Source organism: Zea mays, chromosome 2 (assembly GCF_902167145.1).
Source record: "Zea mays cultivar B73 chromosome 2, Zm-B73-REFERENCE-NAM-5.0, whole genome shotgun sequence".
Lineage (NCBI taxonomy): Eukaryota > Viridiplantae > Streptophyta > Magnoliopsida > Poales > Poaceae > Zea > Zea mays.
Window position 1 is genome coordinate 226031826 of NC_050097.1, and position 25946 is coordinate 226057771.

The 25946-nt window shown below is 44.6% G+C and overlaps 1 protein-coding gene across 1 annotated transcript; it reads left to right on the top strand.

The window, feature by feature from the left end:
- Positions 1-22633: 22633 nt before the first annotated feature.
- LOC103647973 (probable protein phosphatase 2C 74) lies at positions 22634-25336 on the top strand. The gene is made up of 3 exons (XM_008672480.3): positions 22634-23403; positions 24144-24359; positions 24661-25336. Exons 1-3 carry the CDS (start codon positions 22831-22833, stop codon positions 25159-25161), a joined length of 1290 nt encoding a protein of 429 aa, XP_008670702.1. The 5' UTR covers positions 22634-22830; the 3' UTR covers positions 25162-25336.
- The last annotated feature ends 610 nt before the right edge of the window (positions 25337-25946 follow it).

The following is a 25946-nucleotide window of genomic DNA, read 5'->3' on the forward strand; positions in this document are numbered from 1 at the left end:
TACTTTTCAAAATATTTTGCCACAGGCTAGATAATTTTTAGAGAAAATAGGCAAATGGTGAAATTTGCATTTTGGTTTGCACTAGGGGTTTTCATGTATGATTTGAGTTTTGAATACTCCCCCTAAGTGCAGTACCTCATGCATATTTCAAGAACCAATAATTGCATAAAAAGTAAGAATTTAAGTGCTAAAAGCTTAAAACTAAGACTTGTCAGGTTTGACCCGAGTTAAGCTTTTTCACTCGCTTTGTTGGCGGTTATCTCAACTAGGTTAGACAAGTCCTAGATGCAATACAAGGAATTTAACTATGCAATGCAAGCTTGACAACACCATTTGACATTTCACATAAAATTTCTGAGATCAAGAATATTTAGTTCATTCCTCAACATGCAAAAGCGGGTCTTATCAAGTGGCTTAGTGAAAATATCCGCTAATTGATCTTCCGACCTCACTCCTTCTAAAATGATATCTCCTTTAGCAACATGATCTCTAAGGAAGTGATGACGGATATCAATGTGCTTGGTGCGAGAGTGTTGTACAGGATTATTAGCAATTTTAACAGCACTCTCATTATCACACAACAAAGGTACCTTTTCTAGAACTACGCCATAGTCTAGAAGAGTTTGTTTCATATATAAAATCTGTGTACAACAAGCACCTGCGGCAATGTATTCCGCTTCGGCAGTTGACAAGGCAACACTATTTTGCTTTTTGGATGTCCATGAAACTAGTGATCTACCAAGCAGATGGCATCCCCCAGAAGTACTTTTCCTATCAATTTTGCAACCGGCATAATCCGAATCGGAATAGCCAATTAAATCAAAAGTAGCTCCTTTGAGATACCACAGACCAACGCTTGTGGTGTGCCTGAGATACCTAAGAATTCTCTTAACAACGCGAAGATGAGCTTTCTTAGGATTAGATTGGAATCTAGCACACATGCAAACACTGAACATAATATCGGGCCTAGATGCGGTAAGGTACAATAAACTACCAATCATAGAACGGTAGAGAGTTTGATTAACCGGGTTACCTCCCTCATCTAAGTCGAGATGTCCATTTGTAGGCATGGGAGTCTTGATTGGTTTGCACTTCTCCATGTTGAACCTTTTCAACAAGTCTTTGGTATACTTCTCTTGTGAGAGAAAGTTACCATCTTTCATTTGCTTGACTTGAAAGCCGAGGAAGTATGTTAGCTCACCAATCATTGACATCTCGAATTCCTTCGACATCAACTCACCAAATTCCTTGCAATGATGGTCATTTGTCGAGCCAAAGATTATATCATCAACATATACTTGACAAATGAAAATATCACCGTTATGTTTCTTTGTGAAGAGAGTTGTGTCGACGGTCCCGATCTTGAAGCCCTTTTCGATGAGGAAGTCGCGAAGACGCTCATACCAAGCCCTTGGAGCTTGCTTTAGCCCATAAAGCGCCTTGGACAACCTGTAAGCATGGTTAGGATATCTAGGGTCTTCAAATCCAGGCGGTTGCTCAACATATACAAGTTCATTTATGAAGCCATTTAAAAATGCACTTTTTACATCCATTTGATAAAGTTTTATATCATAGCATGATGCATATGCAAGTAGGATACGGATGGCTTCCAGTCGAGCAACCGGTGCAAAGGTCTCTCCAAAATCTAAGCCTTCAACTTGAGAGAATCCCTTTGCGACAAGTCTTGCCTTGTTTCTTACAATCACACCTTGATCATCTTGTTTGTTTCTGAACACCCACTTTGTTCCAATGATTCTTGCATCTTGTGGGGGCTTCTCCAGGGTCCAAACTTCGTTACGGGTGAAGTTGTTAAGTTCTTCATGCATGGCATTCACCCAGTCCGGATCCTGTAGCGCCTCATCTATACAAGTAGGCTCAACACAAGAAACAAAAGAGTGATGTTCAATAAAATTAGCATGTCTATGTGATCGAGTAATAACCCCTTGTGAAGGACTCCCGATGATTTGGTTTTGAGGATGAGCTTGAAGTAGTGATGAGTTTCTCCTGTCAACCACTTGGGAAGAAGATCCTGGAGCATCAACATCTTCGGCTTGTACCCTTGCTTGTTCATGAGAGACAAATGTATCTTCATTTGCATGCCTCTCATCTTTTTCATCATCTTGTGGTACATTTGATGAAGAAGGCCTGTCAATGATTTGCACCTCTTCTTCATCTTCTTTTGGTTTGATAGCTCCAATAGGCATGTTCTTCATTGCTTCCCTAAGTGGCTCATCACCTACATCATCAAGATTTTCAAGTGCTCCTTGGGAGCCATTAGTCTCATCAAATTCCACATCATATGTTTCTTCTACCACGCCAGTGGCATGGTTGAATACTCGATATGCTTTGGACTTTAATGAATAACCCAAAAGAAAACCAATATCACAACGTCTTTGAAACTTCCCTAGGTGATGGCGTTTCTTGTAGATGTAGCATTTGCACCCAAATACCCGGAAGAAAGAGACGTCTGGCTTTTTCCCATTTAGCAGTTCATAAGGAGTCTTCGCAAGTAGCCGGTGAGGAAATAGCCTGTTTGATGCATAACAAGCAGTGTTGACAGCTTCGGCCCAAAACCTCTCCGGTGTGTTATACTCATCAATCATTGTTCTTGCAAGGGTGATCAAGGTCCTATTTTTCCTTTCAACAACTCCATTTTGTTGAGGTGTATATGTGGCAGATACTTCATGCTTGATCCCAATTTCATCACAGTACTCATGAATGTTGGTGTTGTCAAATTCTTTGCCATTGTCACTTCTAATCTTCTTAATCTTGCAATCAAATTCATTTTGTGCTTTCTTGGCAAACTTCTTGAATATAGATGCAACTTCAGATTTGTCATGGAGAAAGAACACCCAAGTGTATCTTGAGAAGTCATCAACAATCACTAGACAGTAGAGGTTGCCACCGGCACTGACATAATTTGTAGGTCCAAATAAATCCATATGAAGTAGTTCCAGTGGCCTTGACACTACAGGAAACGCCTAAATTTTCGTAGGCCGATATATTTTCGTCGGCCGGCCCACGAAAATAGAAGGTTATTTTCGTCGGCCTTCGTGACCGACGAAAATTCGGCCTAATTTCGTGGGTCAGGCTGTATGTTCGTCGGTTTGCCGACGAATTTACGAACCTTTATTTTCGTCGGCCTCTAAACCGACGAATATTTTCTGTATTTTCGTCGGTTTCCTATCGGCCGACGAACATACGTTATTTTTTTCGTCGGTTCCAGCCCAGCCGACGAAAATAAACTTTTAACGGGCAACTATTTTCGTCGGCCTCAAGGAGGCCGACGAAAATACAGGCCGTTATCTTCCATCCCGGCCTTCTCTCTCTCGTCTCTCACGCGTCCTCTCTGTCTCTCACGCATTCCGCCGCCGCCGCCGCTTCAGCCGCGCCGCGCAACCGCCGCCGTGCCGCGCGCCCGCCCGCAGCCGCGCGCCCGCCCGCACCCGCCCGCAGCCGTGCGCCCGCCCGCAGCTGCGCGCAAACGCCGCCGCGCCGCGGCCCGCCCGCCGCTCGCCCGCCACCGCGCGCCCGCCACGCGGCGCCCGCCACCGCGCGCAACCGCCGTCGCGCTGCGCACTTCGGAGTTGTGCCGCTGTCGGCTACGAAGAAGGAGCTCCCGCTCCCACCCGCACACCATAGCAAGGTATGTCCAATCCCTTCCACCGTGCTGTTGTTATTACTGCCTGGTGGGATGTAGGGGACTTTGAACAGGTATACAAAATGACATATGTTCGATGCAAATGCACGCTTATCAGGCATTTGCAAGCACGTATGTGCATTTGCAAGCACGTATGTGCTTTTCTGTGTTGGAAATTATCAGGCATTTGCAAGCACGTATGTGCACAGATGTACACACACATAATGCTATATGATACACAGTAGACCTAGCACCATGGCAATCATCATTAACAGGTTGGCCTTGACAAAACAAGGAGCCTGATGCCCTTATCAACTGTACTAGTTTATTTCCCTTCTCGGGGACAGTTCTTTAGTGTTCCCCAGATATGTATTTTTGCAGATTAATCTCTAGCTTGCATTGCAGCTCTAATAACTACTCTAGGAGTATAATAAGACCACTAGCGTGTGACATAATGCATAATCAGGGTTTAGAATAACGAGTAATGTATTCTGTGTTGGCAACCATCGTGTTGTTGTTTTTTGCAGGTTTTAGAAACATCACTTTATAGTGGAGGTGCTGCCGATTTTTTTATTAACAATAGTAATTTTTGTACATAGGTGTTCTTTCGACTTGACCTTCTCCATCGTGTTAGCTGGACTCGTACATTATTCTCAGGTATACATTGTTTTCGTAATTTCGGTTAATGTGTCATTTATTATTTACTATATAGTTATTAGTCACTCGTTCGGAGGGTGATCGGAGGGTGATGTCTTTTGTTTAATCTCCGAGATATTTTTTAATGTTTAGAGTTCAGTTTTAATCGTTAACCGTAGCGAACCGTATGCGTCACCCGTTCGGGAACGGCAAACGTCACATTGGCTTGTGAGGTTCGCCGTTCCGGAATTGTCCACGTATTTTGGACAGCCTGAGAGTGTAAGCCGATGCTTGTGATTTGTGACATGTGCCTTACGATTGACGCGGAATTTTGGTTGTGTAACCCAGTTGTTCTCCAACACACCATGTTCAGGCGTGTGCTTGGAGAGCAGCGGGGTTATGCTGCCGAAATTTAGCGACAATCGTAGGCTACACGTCATAAATCACAAGCATCAGCCTACACTCTTGGGTGGGTTTAGGGCCTTTACCTAATAGGGAGTTCACCTAATTAAGCCACGGACGATCGTTGATGTTCTTTGACTTTTGTTTAGCCTTTGAAATGGACGGTGATCGGAGGGTGATGTATGACGGGTGGAGAAAGGATGGGGCACATTCGAATGAATGGATGGGTGTAACAAAGGCTTTTCTTGAGCACGCTTTCAAAGATGCAACTGGTCGTCTAGTGAAGTGTCCTTGCAATCGCTGCGAGAACAAGTGGCCTCAGAAGAAGGAAGAAATGGAGAAACACCTTTGCAAAAGTGGGTTTATGCCGAACTACCTTGTATGGTACCGGCATGGAGAGTCTATTAGACACGTTGACGCGGAGGTGGAGCTTGATGACGATCATGATAAGATGGACGATATGTTGCATGATCTTGGTAGGGAGGTTGAAATGAACGCTGAGGAGCCGGGGCAGCTTCCACGCGATGCTCAAGAATTCTTCCGGCTACTCGCCGCGGGAGAAGAGAGACTGCACGAGCACACTCAGATGTCAGTTCTTGGGACTCTCACAAGACTAATGGCGATAAAGTCGAAGCACAACATTTCAAACAGTGCTTACAACGACATCGTCCAACTTATGGGTGAGGTTCTACCGGAGAATCATAAGTTGCCAAAAAATATGTACTTCGCAAAGAAGATGTTGGCTGGTCTTGGGATGACATATGAGAAGATCGACGTGTGTCCCAACAGTTGCATGCTATTCTTTGAGGAGGATGACAAGCTGGACCGTTGTAAGCATTGTGAAGCTTCTAGATATGTCGAGGTGACAAATGATGAGGGTGAATTGGTAGTTACGAAGGTCGCAGCTAAGCAACTTCGTCGGTTGCCCATCATTCCTCGGCTTTCAAGGTTGTTCCTCAACAAGGAAATAGCTCTGCATATGACGTGGCCAAAGAATGGTGTACGACTCGTCACTGATCCAGACATAATGGTCCATCCGTCGGACGGTGATGCGTGGAAGGCATTTGACGAGTTTGATCCCGAATTTGCAAACGACCCTAGGAGTGTACGGCTTGGTCTATCGACGGACGGATTCACACCTTTCAATACCAGTGCAAGCCCGTACTCGTGTTGGCCTGTCTTCATTGTGCCATATAATCTTCCTCCTGAGTTGGTCAATAAAGAAGAGTTCATGTTCCTTGCACTAGTCATCCCAGGCCCCGAGCATCCAGGGCCAAAGCTGAATATGTTTGTTCGCCCTTTAATCGAAGAGCTGAAACAATTGTGGAGAGGTGTGAAGGCTTATGACAGCCATACTGAAAAGGAGTTTACCATGCGCGCTGCTTATTTGTGGTCAGTGCATGATCTGCTGGCGTATGGAGATTGGTCTGGATGGTGTGTCCATGGTCGGTTGTGCTGTCCCATATGTATGAATGATACGGATGCATTCAGATTGAAGCATGGTGGGAAAGTGTCATTCTTTGATGCTCATCGACGTTGGACTCCATTCAAGCATGATTTCAGGAATTCACTTACTGCATTCAGAGGTGGAGCCAAAATCAGAAATGGGCCACCAAAGAGGCAAACTGCACCGCAGATAATGGCATGGCATGCATGTCTGAAGCAAGGAGAAAATGATAGGTTCCAAGGCTACGGGGAGGACCATAACTGGACCCATATTTCATCAATATGGGAGCTTCCGTATGCAAAAGCCTTGATCATGCCGCACAACATAGACTTGATGCACCAAGAGCGTAACGTTGCTGAAAGCATCATAAGCACATGTTTCGATGTGACTGATAAAACGAAAGATAATATGAAGGCAAGAAAAGACATGGCTGAAATTTGTAAGAGGCCGATGCTCGAGTTGAAAGTAAGCGATAAAGGGCATGAAAGTAGGCCGCGAGCTGATTACTGCCTCAAGCCGGATGAAAGGAAAGAAATATTTAAGTGGTTGAAGAATCTGAAATTTCCAGATCGGTATGCGGCAAATCTGAAACGGGCAGTCAATCTGAAGACCGGTAAATTGATCGGTTTGAAAAGCCATGACTACCATATTATTATGGAGAGGCTGATGCCCGTGATGTTTCGAGGCTATTTTAAGGATGAGCTTTGGAGCATATTTGCAGAGTTGAGTTACTTCTATAGGGAAGTATGCGCAAAGACGGTATCGAAGAGGTTGATGCAGAAATTTGAGAAAGAAATTCCAATTCTTATTTGTAAATTTGAAAAGGTTTTCCCGCCAGGATTCTTCAATGTGATGCAACATCTAATTGTGCATTTGCCTTGGGAAGCTTTGGTAGGCGGACCAGTGCAATTCAGGTGGATGTATCCTATAGAAAGGGCGTTGAAAAAGCTCAGGGCGTCTGTTCGGAACAAGGCTAGAGTCGAAGGGTGTATTGCGGAGGCTTTTGCCCTTAAGGAGATATCTCAATTCTCAAACAGGTATTTCGCTCGAGCCAACAATGTGTTTGCGCCTTCAGTGCGACTTCATGTCGATAATGAATCACCCCAAAGCACCCTTCAAATTTTTGCGAATCCGGGTAAAGCAGTTGGAAAAGGGAGTGTACGTCACATTGAAGCATCAGATTTGAACACACTAATGCTATATATGTATAGCAATATTGACAGCACACAGGAGGCGTTCGAGTAAGTTATCCTCATAGTTACGTCCATTTTCTCATCTCATAATTTCTATAGTGTGTAATCTCCATGTTTGTAATATGACCAGCATGTTTGATGAAGAATGTTGGAAATCTACTAGTAAACCTACGGCCATCCAATTAGAAAATCTTCGACGTGATGGGTTGAAAGGTGGACCAAACTTCGTGCAGTGGTTTCGTAATTATGTTAGTAATTGTCGTTCTCTCATTGTCCATACTTAATCTTTGAATTTTGGACTTGGAAGATATAATGCATATACTAATTACTTGTATAGGTTTCCAAAAACTCTGTGCACCCGGACTTGCAGCAAATGGCACATACCTCTGTGTCCGTCCGAAACTATACTCGCTATGATGTAAATGGATATCGCTTCCGAACCGCGAAATTGGAGAAGAGTCGACCATTGGCAGCCACCACCAATAGTGGTGTGTTGGCAAGTTCATATGTTGACGATGACAAAGTAGTGGACTATTACGGTGTTCTTCAAAACATTGTAGAGTTGATTTTCGATGGTCCCAAAGAACTTAAAGTCGTGTTTTTCGAGTGCGACTGGTTTGATGCTCATAGTGGGACTCGTGTCGACAAGTATGGTAATGTCGAGGTGAAGCATAGCTCTAGGATTCCGAGCAGTATGAGCGATGTTGTCCTTGCAAATCAGGCAAAACAGGTGTACTACCTGCCATATCCTCACCCAAGCCTTAGGGCTTGGTGGGTTGCAATCAAAGTCAACCCACAAGTCATCGCTCCAGAGAGTGCTGACTACGTGAGTACAAGCAGGGACAACGATGATGCTGTTTTTCAACCAGAAGCGGCGTCGAATCAAGACATAGCTCACCGATTCCATGTGACCAATGGAGAAGGACTTGAAAATCTCTGTTGCAATTCAAGCGACTTAATTGAAGAACCTAGGTCAAAGCGCAAACGACCTGTCGTCGTTAGAAGATCAGTAAGGATCCAACGAAATCAAGAGCGTATGAATAAACAACGAGCCGAAGAAGCATCATCGGATGCAGATGACTTTTGATTAGTATGTTTCTTTTAGTTAATCAATTAAGCTATGTATTCTAATTTCCACATTATTAATTTTCATATTATTTGTTTCATATACTGTGGTTTGACATTAATTTATCTACAGTTGAACATGTTCAGGCATAGGAGATCGAGGAGGAGTGGGGGCAGCGCGGCCAGCGAGGACAGCTCGGGCAGTGGGCTTTTTCAGGGCACCTCACAGAGCCGACAGAGGCAGCAGCAACTTCTCGACTGTCTAGACGAAGTGCAGGGTGAGGAGGGTGAGCAGGAGACTCCTCAGCAGGATGCTCATGTGCAGGGTGAGGAGGGTGAGCAGGATGACGAGGGTGAGCAGGATGAGGAGGTTGACCCAATGGGGGCAGGCAGCGCGGGCGACGCGTCAGATGGTTCTACGTCCTTCAGGTATTATTATGCATATTAGTTTAATTGATATTAGTTTCTAATCATTCCATCATATTGAATTTACTTGTATACTTAGGTATAAGAAGAGCAATGCGCTTGGTCCGAGACCTGCCGAGAGGAGGCTCATCCGGCCGCATGGAGAATGGTGGGGCTTATTTCTGTTGTGTTAATTTTTTAATGTGAACGTGATTGCACTAGTTTACTTGTTTTATTAATTTTTGTAGGTCATGGGAAGACTTGACTTGGGACGGTACAGGCAGACGTCCCAAGGTGAACGCGGTGTTGGGTAGCCTCTGTCGCTTCTACTACCCTGGCATGGTGGAGCTCAATGGCGAGAGGTTCGCGGCTATGCAGTGGGCTGACTGGGGTCTAAAGGACTATGTCGAGCCAGGGGAGTCAGGGGAAAGCAGTAGCGGAGGGGGAAGTTCGGAAAAAAAACGAAGGACTTGTCAGGTGGCTGTGTGGGACGAGTTCTGGGTGAGTTTACTTTCGTATATAAGCAATTCATTGAATTATTGCTTCTCCTAATCTTACTTTAACTTAACTTCTCCATTGATATGTAGGGGAGGTTCCAATTGCCGGATGACATCGAGGAGGATCAGGCTCAGTGGACACGTGTGAAGAGGCACTTTCGGAAGTGCGCTGATAAGATAATCAAGGATGCCATGTACAATGCTCGCATCGCGGCCGTCAACTACTACTACAAGAAGATAAAGGGTCAGAAAATGAGCAAAGCATTAGGGGCCAATGAGATCTACCTCACAGAGGAGCAGTACCTGGAGAGCGTTGTGGATTGGCTGTCGAAGGACATGGAAGCCTGGAGGTGGTTGGCTAAGAGATGGGCGTCGCCTGAGTGGATTGCAGAGTCCAACAAGCACCGTGCCAACCGTGGCACTGAAGGACCGGGGCACAGGTACGGCGCCGATGGACACCTTGGTACCGCACGCCGCATGGTAAGTATATAAATCAAACTTGTATGTTACATCTATGAAAATTATATGGTTTAACTCTTGTTTTTCATGCAGGAAGCTGAAAGTGGAGTTTCTCCAAGTTTTATGGAGGTTTACGTCCGTGGTCACCGTGGCCCTGATCCGGCGAACCCTGATGTGCTATGCAGTGAGGCGGCAAGGGAGAAAATGGTAAACAAGTTTGTATTTACGAATTAAATTGCATGTTTTGTGTTTAACTCCAACTCTAACTTTCTTTGCAGAATGCATATGGGGAGGAAATGACTCAACGCCATGGGCCTGACTTCGACTGGATGCATTCAGACTTAGATGCATCGGCGTTGTACCACAGTGGTGGGGGTAGAAAGCATGGCAGGTGAGGTGTTTGTGTTTGATTCGACGATTTCATTAACAAGAATGTGTCCACTTAATGGCGCAACTATGTGTATCATGCAGGTTTGCCTTTGGCACCGGCGTTGTGGAATATAACAGGACAATAGGTCAAGGGAAGGCATCGTCTTCGGGAGGGAGTTCTCGCTCCTCCAGGTCTGCTCGAGAGGCTCAGCTGGAGGAGGAGACTCGGGCAGCACAGGAGCAGGCTCGAGCAGCACAGGAGCAGGCTCGAGCAGCGCAGGAGCAGGTTGGACAGCTGACGCAATATATGGCTTCTTATTTTCAGGTAATCCGTCTATCTCATCACGTGTCGTCGTTGAATTCAAAGTATAATGTTGTGATTCTAACGTTGCATCCATTTGCAGGAAATGACTACTCGACTCGGCCCTGATATGAACTTGCCCGCTTTTCGCCCTCCCCAGGTAACACTATCTGAACACTTCAATTCCATAGCAACTCTTTTTTTATTATCAAAAATGGCTCGCAGACACAAGGATGGGGACAGTGGCCAGGACAAGCTCCAGCGTCGCAGCCACAGTGGACCGGTGTTGGGTGGACGCAGCCACCTCCAGGCACTTGGACGCCTCCACCCCAAGGATCGCAGCCAGTCCCGGGATGGGTGCCACCGGTCTCGCAGCCACCGGCGGGCTCTCAGCCATTTCAAGCGTGGATGGCACCGCCACCGATGGGGTGGGTGCCACCACCTATGGGGTGGCCAGCACAACAGTACCCGTGGATGCATGGACAACCTCCTCCTCACCATGGATCACAGGTGACGTTCCATGTTTAGTTTTATGCAAATATTGACCAAACACAGCAATGTATATGTATACAGCCTTATTTGAATGATTGATGAATTGCAGGGTTCAGCGTCACATGCTCATGGATCAGAGGGTGGTGTCAACGTCCAAGACTTCCTCGTCCATGGTGCTGGAGGGAGTGGCCACCTTCCTGGTGGCGGAGGAGGGAGTGGCCAAAACTCCCACAGCCCGCCGGAGTGATCATTGAGGAGTGAGTAGCGAGTAGTTAGTAGCTTATGGACTTATGGACTCTAGACTTATGGACTAGAGTTTTGTGAATTGTGTATTTGAATGGACAATGGACTTTTGGACTTATGGATACTCTGTGAATGTGTCTAGACTTATGGACTCTAGACTTATGTATATGTGAATGTGTTTTGTGAATTATGTATTAGGCTTGTGAATCTGTATATGTGAATTGTGATATTGTGTATATTGCTGTGAATTATTAATATGTGCAGAAAAATCTGTTTTGGGGGGGGAACCATCAATTTTCGTCGGCCTAGATGGTGGCCGACGAAAATATGTTCCCAGGCTATTTTCGTCGGCCACCATCCAGGCCGACGAAAATATGTTCCAGGGTATTTTCGTCGGCCACCACCTATGCCGACGAAAATACCCTGAGCTATTTTCGTCGGCCACCTAGGCCGACGAAAATAAATGGTCGCCTCACTATTTTCGTCGGTTTGCTCAATGCCGACGAAAATAGGTGATTTTCGTCGGTACCGACGAAAATAGATGCCTATTTTCGTCGAAATTATTTTTGGCGGCTATTTTCGTCGGCCTGCCGACGAAAATACTGTATTTTCGTCGGTTTAGGCCTATTTTCGTGGGTTTTTGGCCCACGAAAATTTAGGCGTTTCCTGTAGTGTGATGTTGACATGAAAGCTTTAGTAGGATGTGTATTAGCAACTTGCTTTCCAGCTTGACATGCACTGCATGGCTTGTCTTTTTCAAACACCACATCCTTTAATCCTCTAACCATATCTTTCTTTAATACCTTCTTGAGTGTGCTCATCCCAACATGTGCAAGCCTCCTATGCCAAAGCCATCCAAGAGAAGCTTTGGTGAAGAGGCAAGTTCTTAAGTCTGCATCTTCTGAAGTGAAATCCACTAAGTAGAGGTTGTTGTATCTAAATCCCTTGAATACCATTGATTCATCATCCATTTTTGTTACAATAACCTCTGATGGAGTGAATAAGCATTGAAGTCCAAGATCACAGAGTTGTCCCACTGATAATAAATTGAAGCTCAAGGGTGCAACTAAGAGAACATTTGATATTGATAAGTCATTTGAGATTGCCACCTTGCCAAGTCCTTGCACTTTTCCTTTTGAGTTGTCTCCAAATGTGATTTTATCTTGACCATCAACATTCTCATCTAGTGAGGTGAACATCCGTGGGTTGCCTGTCATATGTTGTGTGCATCCACTGTCAATAACTCAATGGCTCCCACCGGTCTTGTAGTTCACCTACATTCACAGACAATTCAAGCTTGAGTTTTGAGGGCCCTATATTGCATAGGACCAGTGACTCTCTCAATTAAGGACTTTGCCACCCAGATTTGTCTAGGTCTACTCTTATTTGGTGGACCTAGGAATGTAACCTTAATCTTTCCATTTGCAACCTTTCTTAGAACATAGTGAGCATTGAAAGCAAATGGTCTTGAGTGCTTAGGCAAGGGAGTTGGTGGTTTAGCTTTGCAGTTGTGAGCAAAATGACCTTCATTTCCACACTCAAAGCATTTGATTGGCTTGTGAGTCTACTTTGGCTTGTATTGAGTGATAGCTTTCTTTTGCACAAAAGCATTGTATCCAATACCACTCTTGTTATTTTTCATAACAGTGTTCATAAGCAACTCATTTTGGAGGTATTGACCCTTGTTGAACTTTTGCACACTTGTTGCAAGATGTTCATTTTCACTTTTTAGTTTCTTGACCTCATTCTTAAGCCTTTGATTATCCACTGCCAACTCATTGTTGAAATCATTGTTCTCAATAGCAACTTTTCCTCTAGTAGTTGCATCAGTCAAGTAATTCTTCAATTTTTGGTTGTCTAAAGTCAGGACTTCAACTTTTTCAGTCAATTCAGCATGTAGACTAGTTTGCTCTTCTTGAATCAAATCATCACATGAGGTTGCTACATCAAGCTTAACAACAGGGTTAATAGCCTCATGTGTTTTGCAAGATAAGAGTTCATTTTCAACAAGAAGATTGTCATGATCAAATTTAATTTGAGTATAGTCTTCCTTGATCTTTACTAGTCTATTTTGCAACTCCCTATTAGCTTCATTTAATTTGTCATATTTTTCCTTAGCATCTTTTAGGGAGTTTGTGAGCTCATTTACAGTTGATGACATAGTTTTATTTTCTTCTTTTATTTCATCACTAGCCTTTATAACTATGTCATACTTGGCATTTAAAGATTCATTTTCATTTTTCAACCTATCACATTTAGCTTTTGACTTTCTAATGATTTGAGTATATTCTTTAAGTAAGTCAGCTAACTCATCATATGAAGGTGAAGCAAATTCTTCATCACTATCACTATCACTATCATCAGCAATATTAATATCATTTTGTACCTTCCGTTCAACCCTAGCCATGAGGCATAGGTGAGAAGTGGATGATGGCGATGGTGGTGGTGAAGAGAGGTCCCCGGCGATGGCAGCAACTTTTTCATCATTCTCTTCTTCACTTGAAGAAGACCCACTTGATGATTCGATGTCGGTGAGCCAGTCGCCAACAATGTATGCCTTTCCATTCTTCTTCTTGTGAAACCTCTTTTGCTTTCCATCCTTCCTCTTGAAGAATTTCTTTTCCTTCTTTTCATCATCGCTGTCATCTTCTTTCTTGCCCTTGAACTTGTTCTTCTTGGGCTTGTTGCATTGATGAGCAAGATGACCAAGCTCACCACAGTTGTAGCAGTCCATCTCAGAAATGGGCTTTCTTTTGTTGGAAAAGAACTTCTTCTTTCTTGAATCAAATTTGATGCCTTCTCTATTTAGCTTCTTCAACATCTTGGTAGTCTTCCTTACCATCAAGGCAATGTTTGCATCAAGGTCATCATCACTTGAGGATTCTTCCTCAACTTGTATTTTTGCTTTTCCTTTTCTTTCATGATTTGCTTTGAGAGCCAAATCCTTTCTTTTGGAAGATGATTCTTCTTTGTCGTTGATGTGCATGTACATTTCATGGGCATTGATCTTTCCCAAAATTTGTGTAGGTGTGGTAACTGAAAGATCCATTTGATGTAGCACAGTGACAATGTGTCCATATTTGTCTATTGGGAGGACACTGAGAATCTTCCTCACAACATCCGGTTGTGAGATTTGAGTAAGCCCCAATCCATTGACTTCCTCTACAAGAATATTAAGTCGTGAGTACATAGCGTTTGCATTTTCATTAGTAAGCATTTCAAAAGAATTTAACTTTCGCATGGCTATGTGATATCTTTCCTCACGTTCACTTCTAGTTCCTTCGTGTAGAGCACAAATGTCCATCCACAAATCATGAGCATTTTTATGATTCCTTACTCTATTGAACACATCTTTGCAAAGGCCTCTAAAAGGGTGTTTTTGGCCTTAGCATTCCATTTCTCATAATTGAACTCATCACCTACAAGATTTGTGGGATCTCTAGGTTGGGGAAACCCTTGTGTGGCGGCTTTATAGACACCAATGTCTATAGCCTCTAAGTATGCTTCCATACGAATTTTCCAATAAGGAAAATCGTCACCATCAAAAACCGGAGGAGGTCCATCCCCACCGGACATCGTAACTCTAACGGTTAAGCTAATCTATGAGCAACAAGGCTCTGATACCAATTGAAAGGATCACGATGCCCAAGAGGGGGGGTGAATTGGGCTTTTCTAAAAATCAACACTAATTAAAACCTAAGCAAGAGCTAAACAAGAGCCCAACTTCACCCCAACAACTAGCACTAAGAATATAATACTAGAAATGTAACAAAGCTAAGACAATGCTTCAAATACTTGCTAAACAAATACACAATGTAAAGTGCTTGAATTAAGTGCGGAATGTAAAGCAAAGTTTAGAAGACTCCTCCAATTTTTCCCGAGGTATCGAAGAGTCGGCACTCTCCACTAGTCCTCGTTGGAGCACCCGCGCAAGGGTATCGCTCCCCCTTGGTCCTCGCAAGAACCAAGTGCTCACTACGAGATGATCCTTTGCCACTCCGGCGCGGTGGATCCCTCGAGACCGCTTACAAACTTGAGTCGGGTCACCAACAAGATCTTCACGGTGATCACCGAGCTCCCAACGCCACCAAGCCGTCTAGGTGATGCCGATCACCAAGAGTAACAAGCCGTAGACTTTCGCTTGACCAAGAGAAGCCTAATGCAAGTGGTGTGTGCTCTAGGTGGCTCTTACTAGCGCTAATGAGGAACAAGCGCGGATTATGATTCTCTAATCTCCTCACTAGGCTTTTGGTGCTTGCAATGCTCTAGCAATGTGCTAGAATAAATGTGGAGTGCAAGACATTGAATATGGTGGGTGGAGGGGGTATAAATAGCCCTCACCCACCAACTAGCCGTTACAGGCAATTTACTGCGCGATGGCGCACCGGACAGTCCGGTGCGCTAACGGTGCGCCACCGGTGCGCCAACGGTGCGCCACCGGTGCGCCAACGGTCGTTTCCAACGGCTAGTTCTGACAGAGAGCCGTTGGACTCATGGCGCACCGGACAGTGAACAGTCCACTATCCGGTGCACACCGGACAGTCCGGTGCGGTGTCCGGTGTGCCACTAAAATTCAACTCTGAACGCTGCGCTCTCGGGTTTCTACGAAGGGAAAACACTCTGCCGTGGACCAGCCTGGCCTCACCTGGCAGAGGGTGCACCGGACAGTCCGGTGCACACCGGACAGTCCGGTGCCCCAAGGCCAGAAACACTAACTCTTGTTTTTCAGCTGATTTTCAAATCGGTTTTCGCTCTAACTTGTGTGTGAGTTCTAGAGTGACACCTAGCACTGTATATGAGTGTGATTGTGTACCAACACTACACTAGAACTCTCTTGGTCAAACTACTCATCGACAACCCCTCTTTATAATACGGCTAAAAGAGAATAAAAGACCTAACTAAATCGCGAGTGTCCACATCTCCTTGACACTCGGACTCCGTAGACCTTCACCTTTTGTTCCGTCGTTTTAGCCGTCGCTTCGAGTTCTTATTACCGGGATTGTTTTCACCGTTGTAGTACTTCTACCTGTCATGCGACCTAACTTACCATTTGTCTCTGCAAAACACACGTTAGTCACATATAATATTACGTTGTCATTAATCACTAAAACCAACCAGGGGCCTAGATGCTTTCAACCACACCATGCCCGCTCGCTACCTGCCTGCCACGCCCGGCCCGGCCGGCGGTGGCGCGCGCGCGCGTTTGGCACGCCCTTGTTCGTTTCTTGACTTCTCAAATTAAGTGGAATAATTCCCACCATAAGTCAAGCCAACGACACTTGGACTTCCAATATGGTACTATTGGTATTCTCCACTATTACACACCATAGAGTTTATTGAATAAATGGGCCAAGCCCATAAAAGATCCAACAGATATATGGACTACATACCAAATACTTCCTCCCATTTTTATACTTGACGTTTCTTAGTACAAAATTACACTAACCAGCGTCAAATAAAAAATGGAGGTAGTATTAAATTACAAATACTACACTTTATCTTAACCAAACGTTTGAGAAATATATGAATTGAAAAGGAGACATGCATATTTTTTATAGCTAGCTCGATCGCTCGTATTCATTCAACTAGCGAGGTAATATTATCTGGGAGCGTTGTGTTGCATACGGATTCACGTCATGTTGGGCTAATGTGTTTTCTCATGGCCCATCTAAGAGGTAATGACCCACGTCACTTAATGACGCACGACGACGCTAGTAGAGATGTTTGGACCGCGAGTTAGATTAGAAAGAAGTGTAAGGACTTTTTTTATAGAAGGGACGATAGTAGAAACCAGGAAACCTGATGCTCCATAGGAGTAGACAAAAGAAACCTGATGATTTATAGGAGTAGACTAACACAAACACATACATACATACACCAGATGAAACTAGGCTGGGTTGGTTTGAGTCCGGGTGGGGTGCATATATATATATATACTACATTAAAAATCTAATGTGGGCACCTTGTGAAACAACGGCTTCACCCTCCGCACTGGCACTGGGCCCGCCTCGACGTCGTGCCATGTGGGCCCACGCCTAGCGCCCACGCATCACTCTCTCAGCTACTACCATATGGACCCGACTCTGCCCGTGCAGCTACCACCAGACTAATGTTCCAAAAATTTGGGGCTAACCACCATGCCACACATACCTTAATGTTTAGAAGTAAACAATAATTATATTTAAATAAATACTTTATTACCTATTTATATGACATATAAAACCCATAGCAAAGCACGGGCAACTAGCTAGTGTGTGTGTGTGTGCACGTGTGTATATATATATATATATACATATATACATATACTACTTATTAAGGCTGCAAGGTTAGCCTGCCTCCCTTGCGTTCTGCCTCTTCTGGTTCTCCATTCCCTTAATCTGCACCGTCCATCCCAAAGCCATGTTTTCATGTGTCATCCGCCGGCCGTCCCACGTGCGTCGCCTCCTGTCTGCCCTCCCCGGTCCGCACGAGCAACACGCATGCTAGCAACCGCTTCCTCTCTCCACCTCCACCTCTGGGTGCACCCTCTCCCTCGCCCTGGACCTCCCCAAGATGTCGGAGTCCTCCGTTGCCATGCCTCGCCGGACCCACCGGCACCGCCTCCCCGCTGGACCACGAAACCCTAGTGGCGCCTGTAGCCCTCGGATCCTGCGTCCCACTCCGTGGCGCTTCCGCTCGTGCCCTGCTCCCACCGACGTTGTCTCCCCGCTGGGCCACGAATCCCCTCCGGATCGACGGTTGCGCCGCCTTGTCGCGCCATCGGACAAGGACCACCCCCTCCTCCCAAATGTCTACAGGTCCTCCGCTACTTCGGTCTATAGGTCCTCAAAAGGAATTTGTCTGTAAGATTCAGATGTGGTCATTTTTTCTCATTCCTTTGATGTTGATCTGTGTAGGCTGCTTCGAGGCCACTAGCGTGATGATCTGCTCTGCAACTGGATGCTCGCCTACCTGTCATTCCTCTTCAAAGTTGGCACCGAGGTTGGTGTGGTTTGTCAGATACTTTTTCAAGTGTTCATACGATAGCAGTTCTGCTATTACTAATAACTATGTTCTAGAGTAGGCAGATGCAATGATGCATTATCCTGAAACCAAACTTGAATTCTTATTCGGTTGTTTTAGATTAGTGCCACAACCATCTCATTAATCTTGAGAAACTTAGTTGAGCTCTTTGACAAAGGTCTGTCATGACTTTTTCATTGCATCGAACTGAAGCTCAACCACTTATCCTTTTGACGAGCTAACCTTTGGACCATAGATGGAATGTGTTGCTGGTGCTTCTGAGATTCTTGATTTATGTCATGCGATCTGACCCAAAATCTGTTTGGTCCAGCAGCTCCTTGCTTGGAGGTCGATAATATACGCATGCAGGGAGCCGGGGAACTGTAGTATGAACTCGTTGATTATATTTTTAGTTGGGTGATGAGCACAATCAGTATGAGTTAGTTGGTTTAGATGAGTGCCCTGACCATCTCATTAATGTTGAGAAACTTAGTTGAGCTCTTTGACAAAATTGCAATTTTGTTTGAGCAAATCTCAGTACCTATATAGTCATGTTTCAATTTTGTTGCTTCTTTTTATTGTCTAATAGTGTGCCATAGTAACTGCATCTAATAATTTCTTCTGTAACAAATGATTTATTTACACTTTTGTGTCATACCTGCATATTTTTAAACAATATAAACTGGGATAGCCTTTAAGCACAACCACCTTTACCTTCAATTCATTAATGGTGTGTTCTCTTTCATCTAATCTCCTGATGAGTGTACATCTTCATCTGATCTCCCGATGCTGCTACATTAGTTTTCTGTTGTGGATACGAATATCTGGTGTCTCTAATTGGGAGCTGTTGGATATCATCCAATAACCTTGCACAGCAAGATCGAAGCTATTTAGTAAGCTGTCTATTTTTTCTTATTTCCCTATGTTCTTTCCTACTGTTCTTAACTGTGGTGTGGGCTCATTAATTATATTCTTAGTTGGGTGATGAGCAGAATCAGTTTGAGTCAATTGGTTTAGATGAGTGCCATGACCATCTCATTAATCTTGAGAAACTTAGTTGGGCTCTTTGACAAAATCTCGATTGCATACTTTTGTTCCTTTTCAGTTGTTTATTACTTACTAAAATCATTCATTTGTATGTAAACTGAAACTGCCGCTGCAACAATTCTTCTTGTGATCATTGCTCCTTGACTCTTGCAAGCATTAGGTCGTTTCTGAGACCACATTAGTGCAATGGACTCCATGGTGTTTGAAGTTGCTGAATTGGATGGAGCAACAATGATTTGTCACACTAACAGTAAAATGAAAGGTTATTTGTTGGTTTTAAACGTTAGTAATTGCTACAGAGTAGCATAATTTATATGAAGCGCATCCAGTTTTTATTGATGCCTGACTTTAGCAATCGCTCCATATTTTGATCTATCTTTTTTATAAGTTTGAGTTCATGTGACTTATTTTAGAAACTTGAACTCACAAATTTTCTCTTATTTGATATCTGTATGGTGGAATTATATCATTTTATAATCTGTGTTCGTTCAGTCAGTCGTCGTGAACTCTCTTCTAATAGCTCATTTTATTGGTCGTGTTGTTCCAAAACATATTGGATGGAGTAAACAATATCATCAGTTAGCCAAATAAAAAAAAATATATTATACGGAGAGCGGATACAATCAATAAAAAATCTTGAATTTTTTTATGGATAATTTATATGGGTATTGTTGTAAGCCGTCGTAACGCACGGGTAACCTACTAGTATAAAATAAGAAATGAAAAAGTTCAAGTGAGGAAAAAGTACTTGTTTATTTATACTTTGGCCAAGTAGATGCATTGTAAGTTAGAGAATATTTATGGATTACTTTACCCGCTGCATCTTGAAAGTTTGTTATAATTTGTAACTTATTCATTTTTTTATAGGGTACAAGGACGCCACCTCCGGTGTTAGTTTGAGAGCCATAAAATCAGTGGGGTAAAAAGAAAATTCGAGGCCCTCTAATCTTCTCTGTTTTTGTGGCTTTCAAATTAGACCCTAGCGTGTAAGAAACATTGATATAGTACCACTAAACTTGCACAAGCATGTAAAATCCTAGGGATCGAAACTACGTCACACGCTTGGCAAACGAACCAACTAGGCTACGGCCCAGTCCACTTCCTTATCCTTTTTGAATCGATGAGCACGGTTGGCAACGAATTCGATGGAGACCAGACCAGAGCCAAAGAATGAAGAAATGGACGAACCTGTCCTTGTCTGTCACATCAGATGCGGACGGCGTCGGACGGACCAGGCAAATCCAGAGGACTGCGTCAGCCGGCGAGCCGGCCAGCTTCCGGCTGGATCAAAATAGAGGAGCTGCTGCGCGCTATTGCTAATCCTTCTCCCTCGCCGGCCTGGCAGGATGACTGCGTAAATACCTACGCAGACAGGTACAAGACTTGACGGATTCAGAAGACATACGTCAAGACGCACGTGCTACTAGTAATATGCTAGTGTTGGATAAGGTGTACGCTGGTTGCAATGCTGGACGCCGTCGAAGTTTTCAGCTGGTTTTGACTCTTCAGTATAGCTATACTTGTTCCTGCTAACTGCTGCAAGATGAACCAAGCAATTTTGTGCGTTGCTGTATAGTACTCCGTTGGACAGAAGGTAATACGTACGAATTTTATTTTGGTACAGAGGTAGTAGAAGCGAAATTCTACCCTTGGACACATAGTTGGAGCAAGTTCTATGAATTGGTGTGGGGCAAAGCGTCAAATTCTTAGTTTTATTTCTTCGAGAATATATATCAGCAAACTAGTTCGACGGGTTCTGGCCCAAAGCTCCCTCGGATGTTCCTTTTGCAATCTCAAACAAACCCCAGAGAGATCGATGGTACCCCATACATACCATGTATTGATGAATATTCACAACATCAAAAGAAGGAATTTCTCAAGGCCTAAGCCGTCGAAAATAAGGTATAAACCGTCGAAAATAGCTATTTTCTAACGCCTCTCGGGCACACCTCTCCCGGGCCTGACCATGCCCGCATGCAAGCCCTACCTCTCTCGGGCACACCTTTTTTTCCTTTTTTACTGTACAACCCGCATGAGCATTAATTCTTTTTTTCGATCAAATAACTTCATGCACATTCACAAACAGGAATCCAAGTAAAAAATTGATCTACACCATGTTTGAGATGGTGGGAATTAAACATTACATTCTTCTAGAAGACAATGGATGTGACAGGTCACGTCTTGTTTAGCCAATATCCCAACATGTTCTCCTAGTAGAGAAATAAACTATAATACTCTCTGACCCCAGTAGTGTTAGAGTTGTCATGTCTTTACACAGTGCCATGCACAAAGGTCCATATGGCCAACTATAAGGATCAAGACTTTTTCTTAACCAAATACGGAGTAGAACCATTCTTCGCTTGCCACTTTTGGCCACTGCGCTTATTTTTCTATAATAGCTGCCAATTTGTCAGTCTCTATATATCTACTTCCTGTCCCCAGCTATACTTAATTAAAGTGTCAGCATTTAGAAAGAGAATCTGCAAGAGTTTTCAAAGCCCATACGAGGCCTGCTGATCGTTTTCATCTCAATCCCCCTTGATTGAAGAGGATTGAGTTCGTAGGGATTTATAGCTTGAAATGGTTTCTAGCCAAATCATTTGTCTAATTTATATAAGTTTTGATCATCTGTAAACGTTCCTGGGATGAACATGGACAATCGAAGAAGGTTTATTCTTTATTTTTTCCAATCCCCTCTAATCCCTATGAGACTCGTTGTCTTCATTTTGAACTAGCCCTTATTGGCAAGATTAAAAACTCTCTCCAATAACTTTTTATGTTAACTCCCGATCTTTCCTCATTCGAGACAAATAGATCAAATTGAAGAGAAAGATATGTGCATAATCTATCCAATTGGCCAATCTAGAATTGGGAATGGCATGGGGGAAGAATAAAAAAGGAAGATAAAGCTCCTGAGCCAAATATATAAGAGAGAGAATACTACAAAAATAACCGGAGTGGCTTGAAAACTGTCTAGGATTTTTAATGCAAAATAGGTTACTAGCTTCTAAGAGTAAAATATTAGAAGTAACTGAAAAAAAGGAAACCAATATGTTCCTAGCTAGTTTTTTATGGAACTTCTCAAATTTATTGATTTATTATTAACTGTTTTTTTAACTATTGGTGATGCTCAGTTTTTTTAAAAGGAAACCGATATGTTCCTAGCTAGTTTTTTTTTAACTGTTTTTAAAACAAAGGTTGCTGTGATCTGAGCCTACATTAATTGGCTGGTGAGGGCATCAGCTATTACACTGCATGCACGCCTTGCAAGATGGTGCAAAAGCAATTTTTTTATTGGTCGGATGAGATGATAAAGGACCCGGCACGGTACTGGCCCGGTGCACGGCCGTCCGCCGTCCGGATTAAGTAAACGAAAATCCCCGGTAACAATATTGAAAACACATATGTACAACGGCCAGCACAGATGATCTGGTCACTGCATTGACCAGTAAGCATCAGTGACCCAGCCCTTGTTTCCCTTCTCCATTTCCTAGTTCCTACGTATAAAAACACATCCTGCCTGCCAGTGGCCTGGCCTCCCATCGATCGTCTTCGTCTCCCTCGCTCGCTCTAGATTCTAGAACGAGCGAACCAGTTGGATCATCCAGCAGCCGATCGAGAGCTCCCGCGATATGCTGCTGCGCACCGTCCGGTTCCTCTGCTCCGTCGTCGCCGCCTTCGCGCGACTCGTCCGGGAGCTCCGCAAGGCGGGCGTCATGCTTTCCGCATGCTCTCCGTCTCCTGTAGCGATACTCTCGGCACCCACCGTGCCGGCGGCGTCTCCGATCAACCTGATAGCCTCCACGCCCCTCCCGAAGCGAAAGAAAACGCTTGCCCGGGTTGCCATCCTCGAGAACCTTCTCGCCGCGCCGCCGACGACGCTGCTGCCACCATCGTTGGTGGTTGGTCTTCCTGCAAAGGTGTCCGACGTTGTCAGTGAGGCCGCGATGGTAGAGCAACAACAAGCAGCTCAGAGCTTGATGAAGAAGGCCTCGTTGGCGGCCAGGAGGAGGCCGGCGCGGCTCGTCATACCGGTGGGGGACGACGCTGGCGAGGTGGCCGCCGGCTGGGGCGCGGCTGCCGCTCCGGCGAAGGAGGCCGACGTGGAGGTGGAGGGGGAGGGGTTTTCGCTGGCGAGTAGGGCAGGACCGAGGCATGCGATGGAGGATGCATATGCTGTGGTGACTGACGCAGATTCTCAGCTGGTAATTCAATTAATCTTTGCCATCTCGCGTGAAAAAAATATTTGGTTCATTAATATCTGCGGGCAAAATTTCACCACTCACACTTATTTTTTTCATAGGTGATTTCCTACCATTACTTTGGTCTAGATAAGAATTAATACTTTAGGGTTTCATTCACAAGTTTTTTAGAAGAAACAATAATATCTTTATTTACTACTAGAACAAAAAAAATCAGTGCATATAAATATAGGAAATCCACTCTTGCTATGGCCATTTAGTACTCTATTATACTGTTGTTTTTTTGTTTATGTGGGATTATGTCATTTTACTAAATTTTGCAATTAACTAATCATTTAGGTAATTGATTGGAAATATATATGCACACAACTATATATATATGAAGTACTGTTAGAGGTACACATATATATTTTTTGTTCTAAAAATAATTAATGTTTAATTAAATTATTGTTGTTAGGTGTGATGCAAATCATCGATGTGCGTCCCAAACAGTAGGAAGTCAGACGGCAGACACACTCCATGATCAAATATCACATAGTATTATAACACAGTAAAGAAAGCTCCATATATATGTCACTACTCTGACCGAAGCATATGGCTCCACTAGAAGACAGTATATCAAATCCTATATGTTTTCGGTTTTGACCTAGTAAAAAGACCGACGTTACAGTTGCACTCTACACTGAGCAGATAATATGTAATTGCAAAGCTTTATTAAAATCTTTGTCAACTTCATCTCGCAGGCATTCTACGGTGTGTTCGACGGCCACGGAGGCCGCGCGGCCGTGGACTTCGTCTCCGAGCGGCTCAGCAAGAACGTCGTGTCCGCCGTGCTCGCCGCCGCAGGAAAGGATACGCGCTGCGAAGCATCGTCGTCGGGGGACGACGACGCCGTCTCAGCGGCGATCAGAGCGGCCTATCTGGCCACCGACAGCGAGCTCCTCACGCAGCATCAACAGGTGCGTACCGCGCGACAGTGACGCCTACGCACGTTATAGGTTCCTTCCTTTGTTTACCAGGTCTATTGTCTACGCACTTTCCGACGTTGAACGCGTCAAAAGCTTCTCATTTTTGGATTTTGGATGCTCATGTAGTCATGTGATTGCGACTAGGGTTTCGAGGCCGGACACGTGCACTGCTTGCCGTGTCCCTAGCGTCGTGCTGCTAAAAACAAAACCCCCAGAAAAGCTTTTGAATTTCAATGTGAAAAACAAAGTAAAAACATTGTCTGATTTCTTTCACCTTTTGAACTGACGTCAGGGTGCAAGCGGAGGTGCATGCGCAGCGACGGCGGTGGTGAAGGGCGGCGACCTCTACGTGGCGCACCTGGGCGATTGCCGCGTCGTGCTGAGCCGCGAGGGCGCGGCGGTCGCGCTGACGGCGGACCACACCTGCGCGGCGGAGGACGAGAGGGCGCGCATCGAGCGGGAGGGTGGCTACGTGAGCCGCAGCGGCAGCGGCGTGTGGCGGGTGCAGGGGAGCCTCGCCGTGTCACGCGCGTTCGGAGACGGCGCGCTGAAGCAGTGGGTCATCTCGGAGCCGGCGGTCACGAGGGTGCCCCTCGCCGCCGGCTGCGAGTTCTTGGTCATTGCGTCCGACGGGCTCTGGGACAAGGTCAGCAACCAGGAGGCCATAGACGCCGTCTCTGGCGGCCGGAGCCGCGCCGCATCCTGCAGGGACCTGGTGGACATGGCACGCCGCAGGGGAAGCCGGGACGACGTCACCGTCATGGTAGTCGACCTCCAGAGGTTCGTAAGATAGGATATTTGATGGATCGGAGCTGTTGGAGACACTAATTGAGCAACAAGTTCACCTGGGTTTTGATTGAGGAAGGTGAAAGTGAACCACACTGGCACAGAGTGTTCATTGATTGTAGATATTTAACATGCAGTTTTATTTGCATCCCTGCTGCTGGGGAGCAAATTAATTCCTGGAATCATCTCTCTTTTTTTCTGACCCTCAAGAACACTGCACATGATTTTCGGCGGCCAACCTTATTTTCGGCGGCTAGGGGTTGATTTTCGACGGCGCACGGAGGCCGCCGAAAATAGTCTTATTTTCGGCGGCTACTGACACAGAGTTAAGTTACGAATGCGGTGATTTGAGCGTCCAAATAATTATGAATGCAATTATTATATTTTGACAAATAACTATTACTTTGAGTTTAAAAAACTATTACTCTAGTTTTTTTAATAATTATGGAGTTAAGTTTTTCTCTCCTCTAAAAATGTCGAGGGGGAGAAGGACGATTTAATACAACACTACTGTACACCATTTCCAGCAGCCATGTTAATTTTTGGCGACCGAGCCCTGACCGTCGAAAATAGTTCCTTATTTTCGGTGGTCACTGACATAAGTAAAAATATGATGGAGAAGTTGGAGAAAGAAATATCAGTATTGCTATGCAAACTAGAAAAAATATTCCCACCTGGATTGTTCAATCCGATGTAGCATCTACTTATTCACATTCCATATGAGGCAAAGGTTGGTAGACCTGACCTGTGAGCCATGGTTCGAAATAAGGCTAGAGTAGAAGGATGCATCGC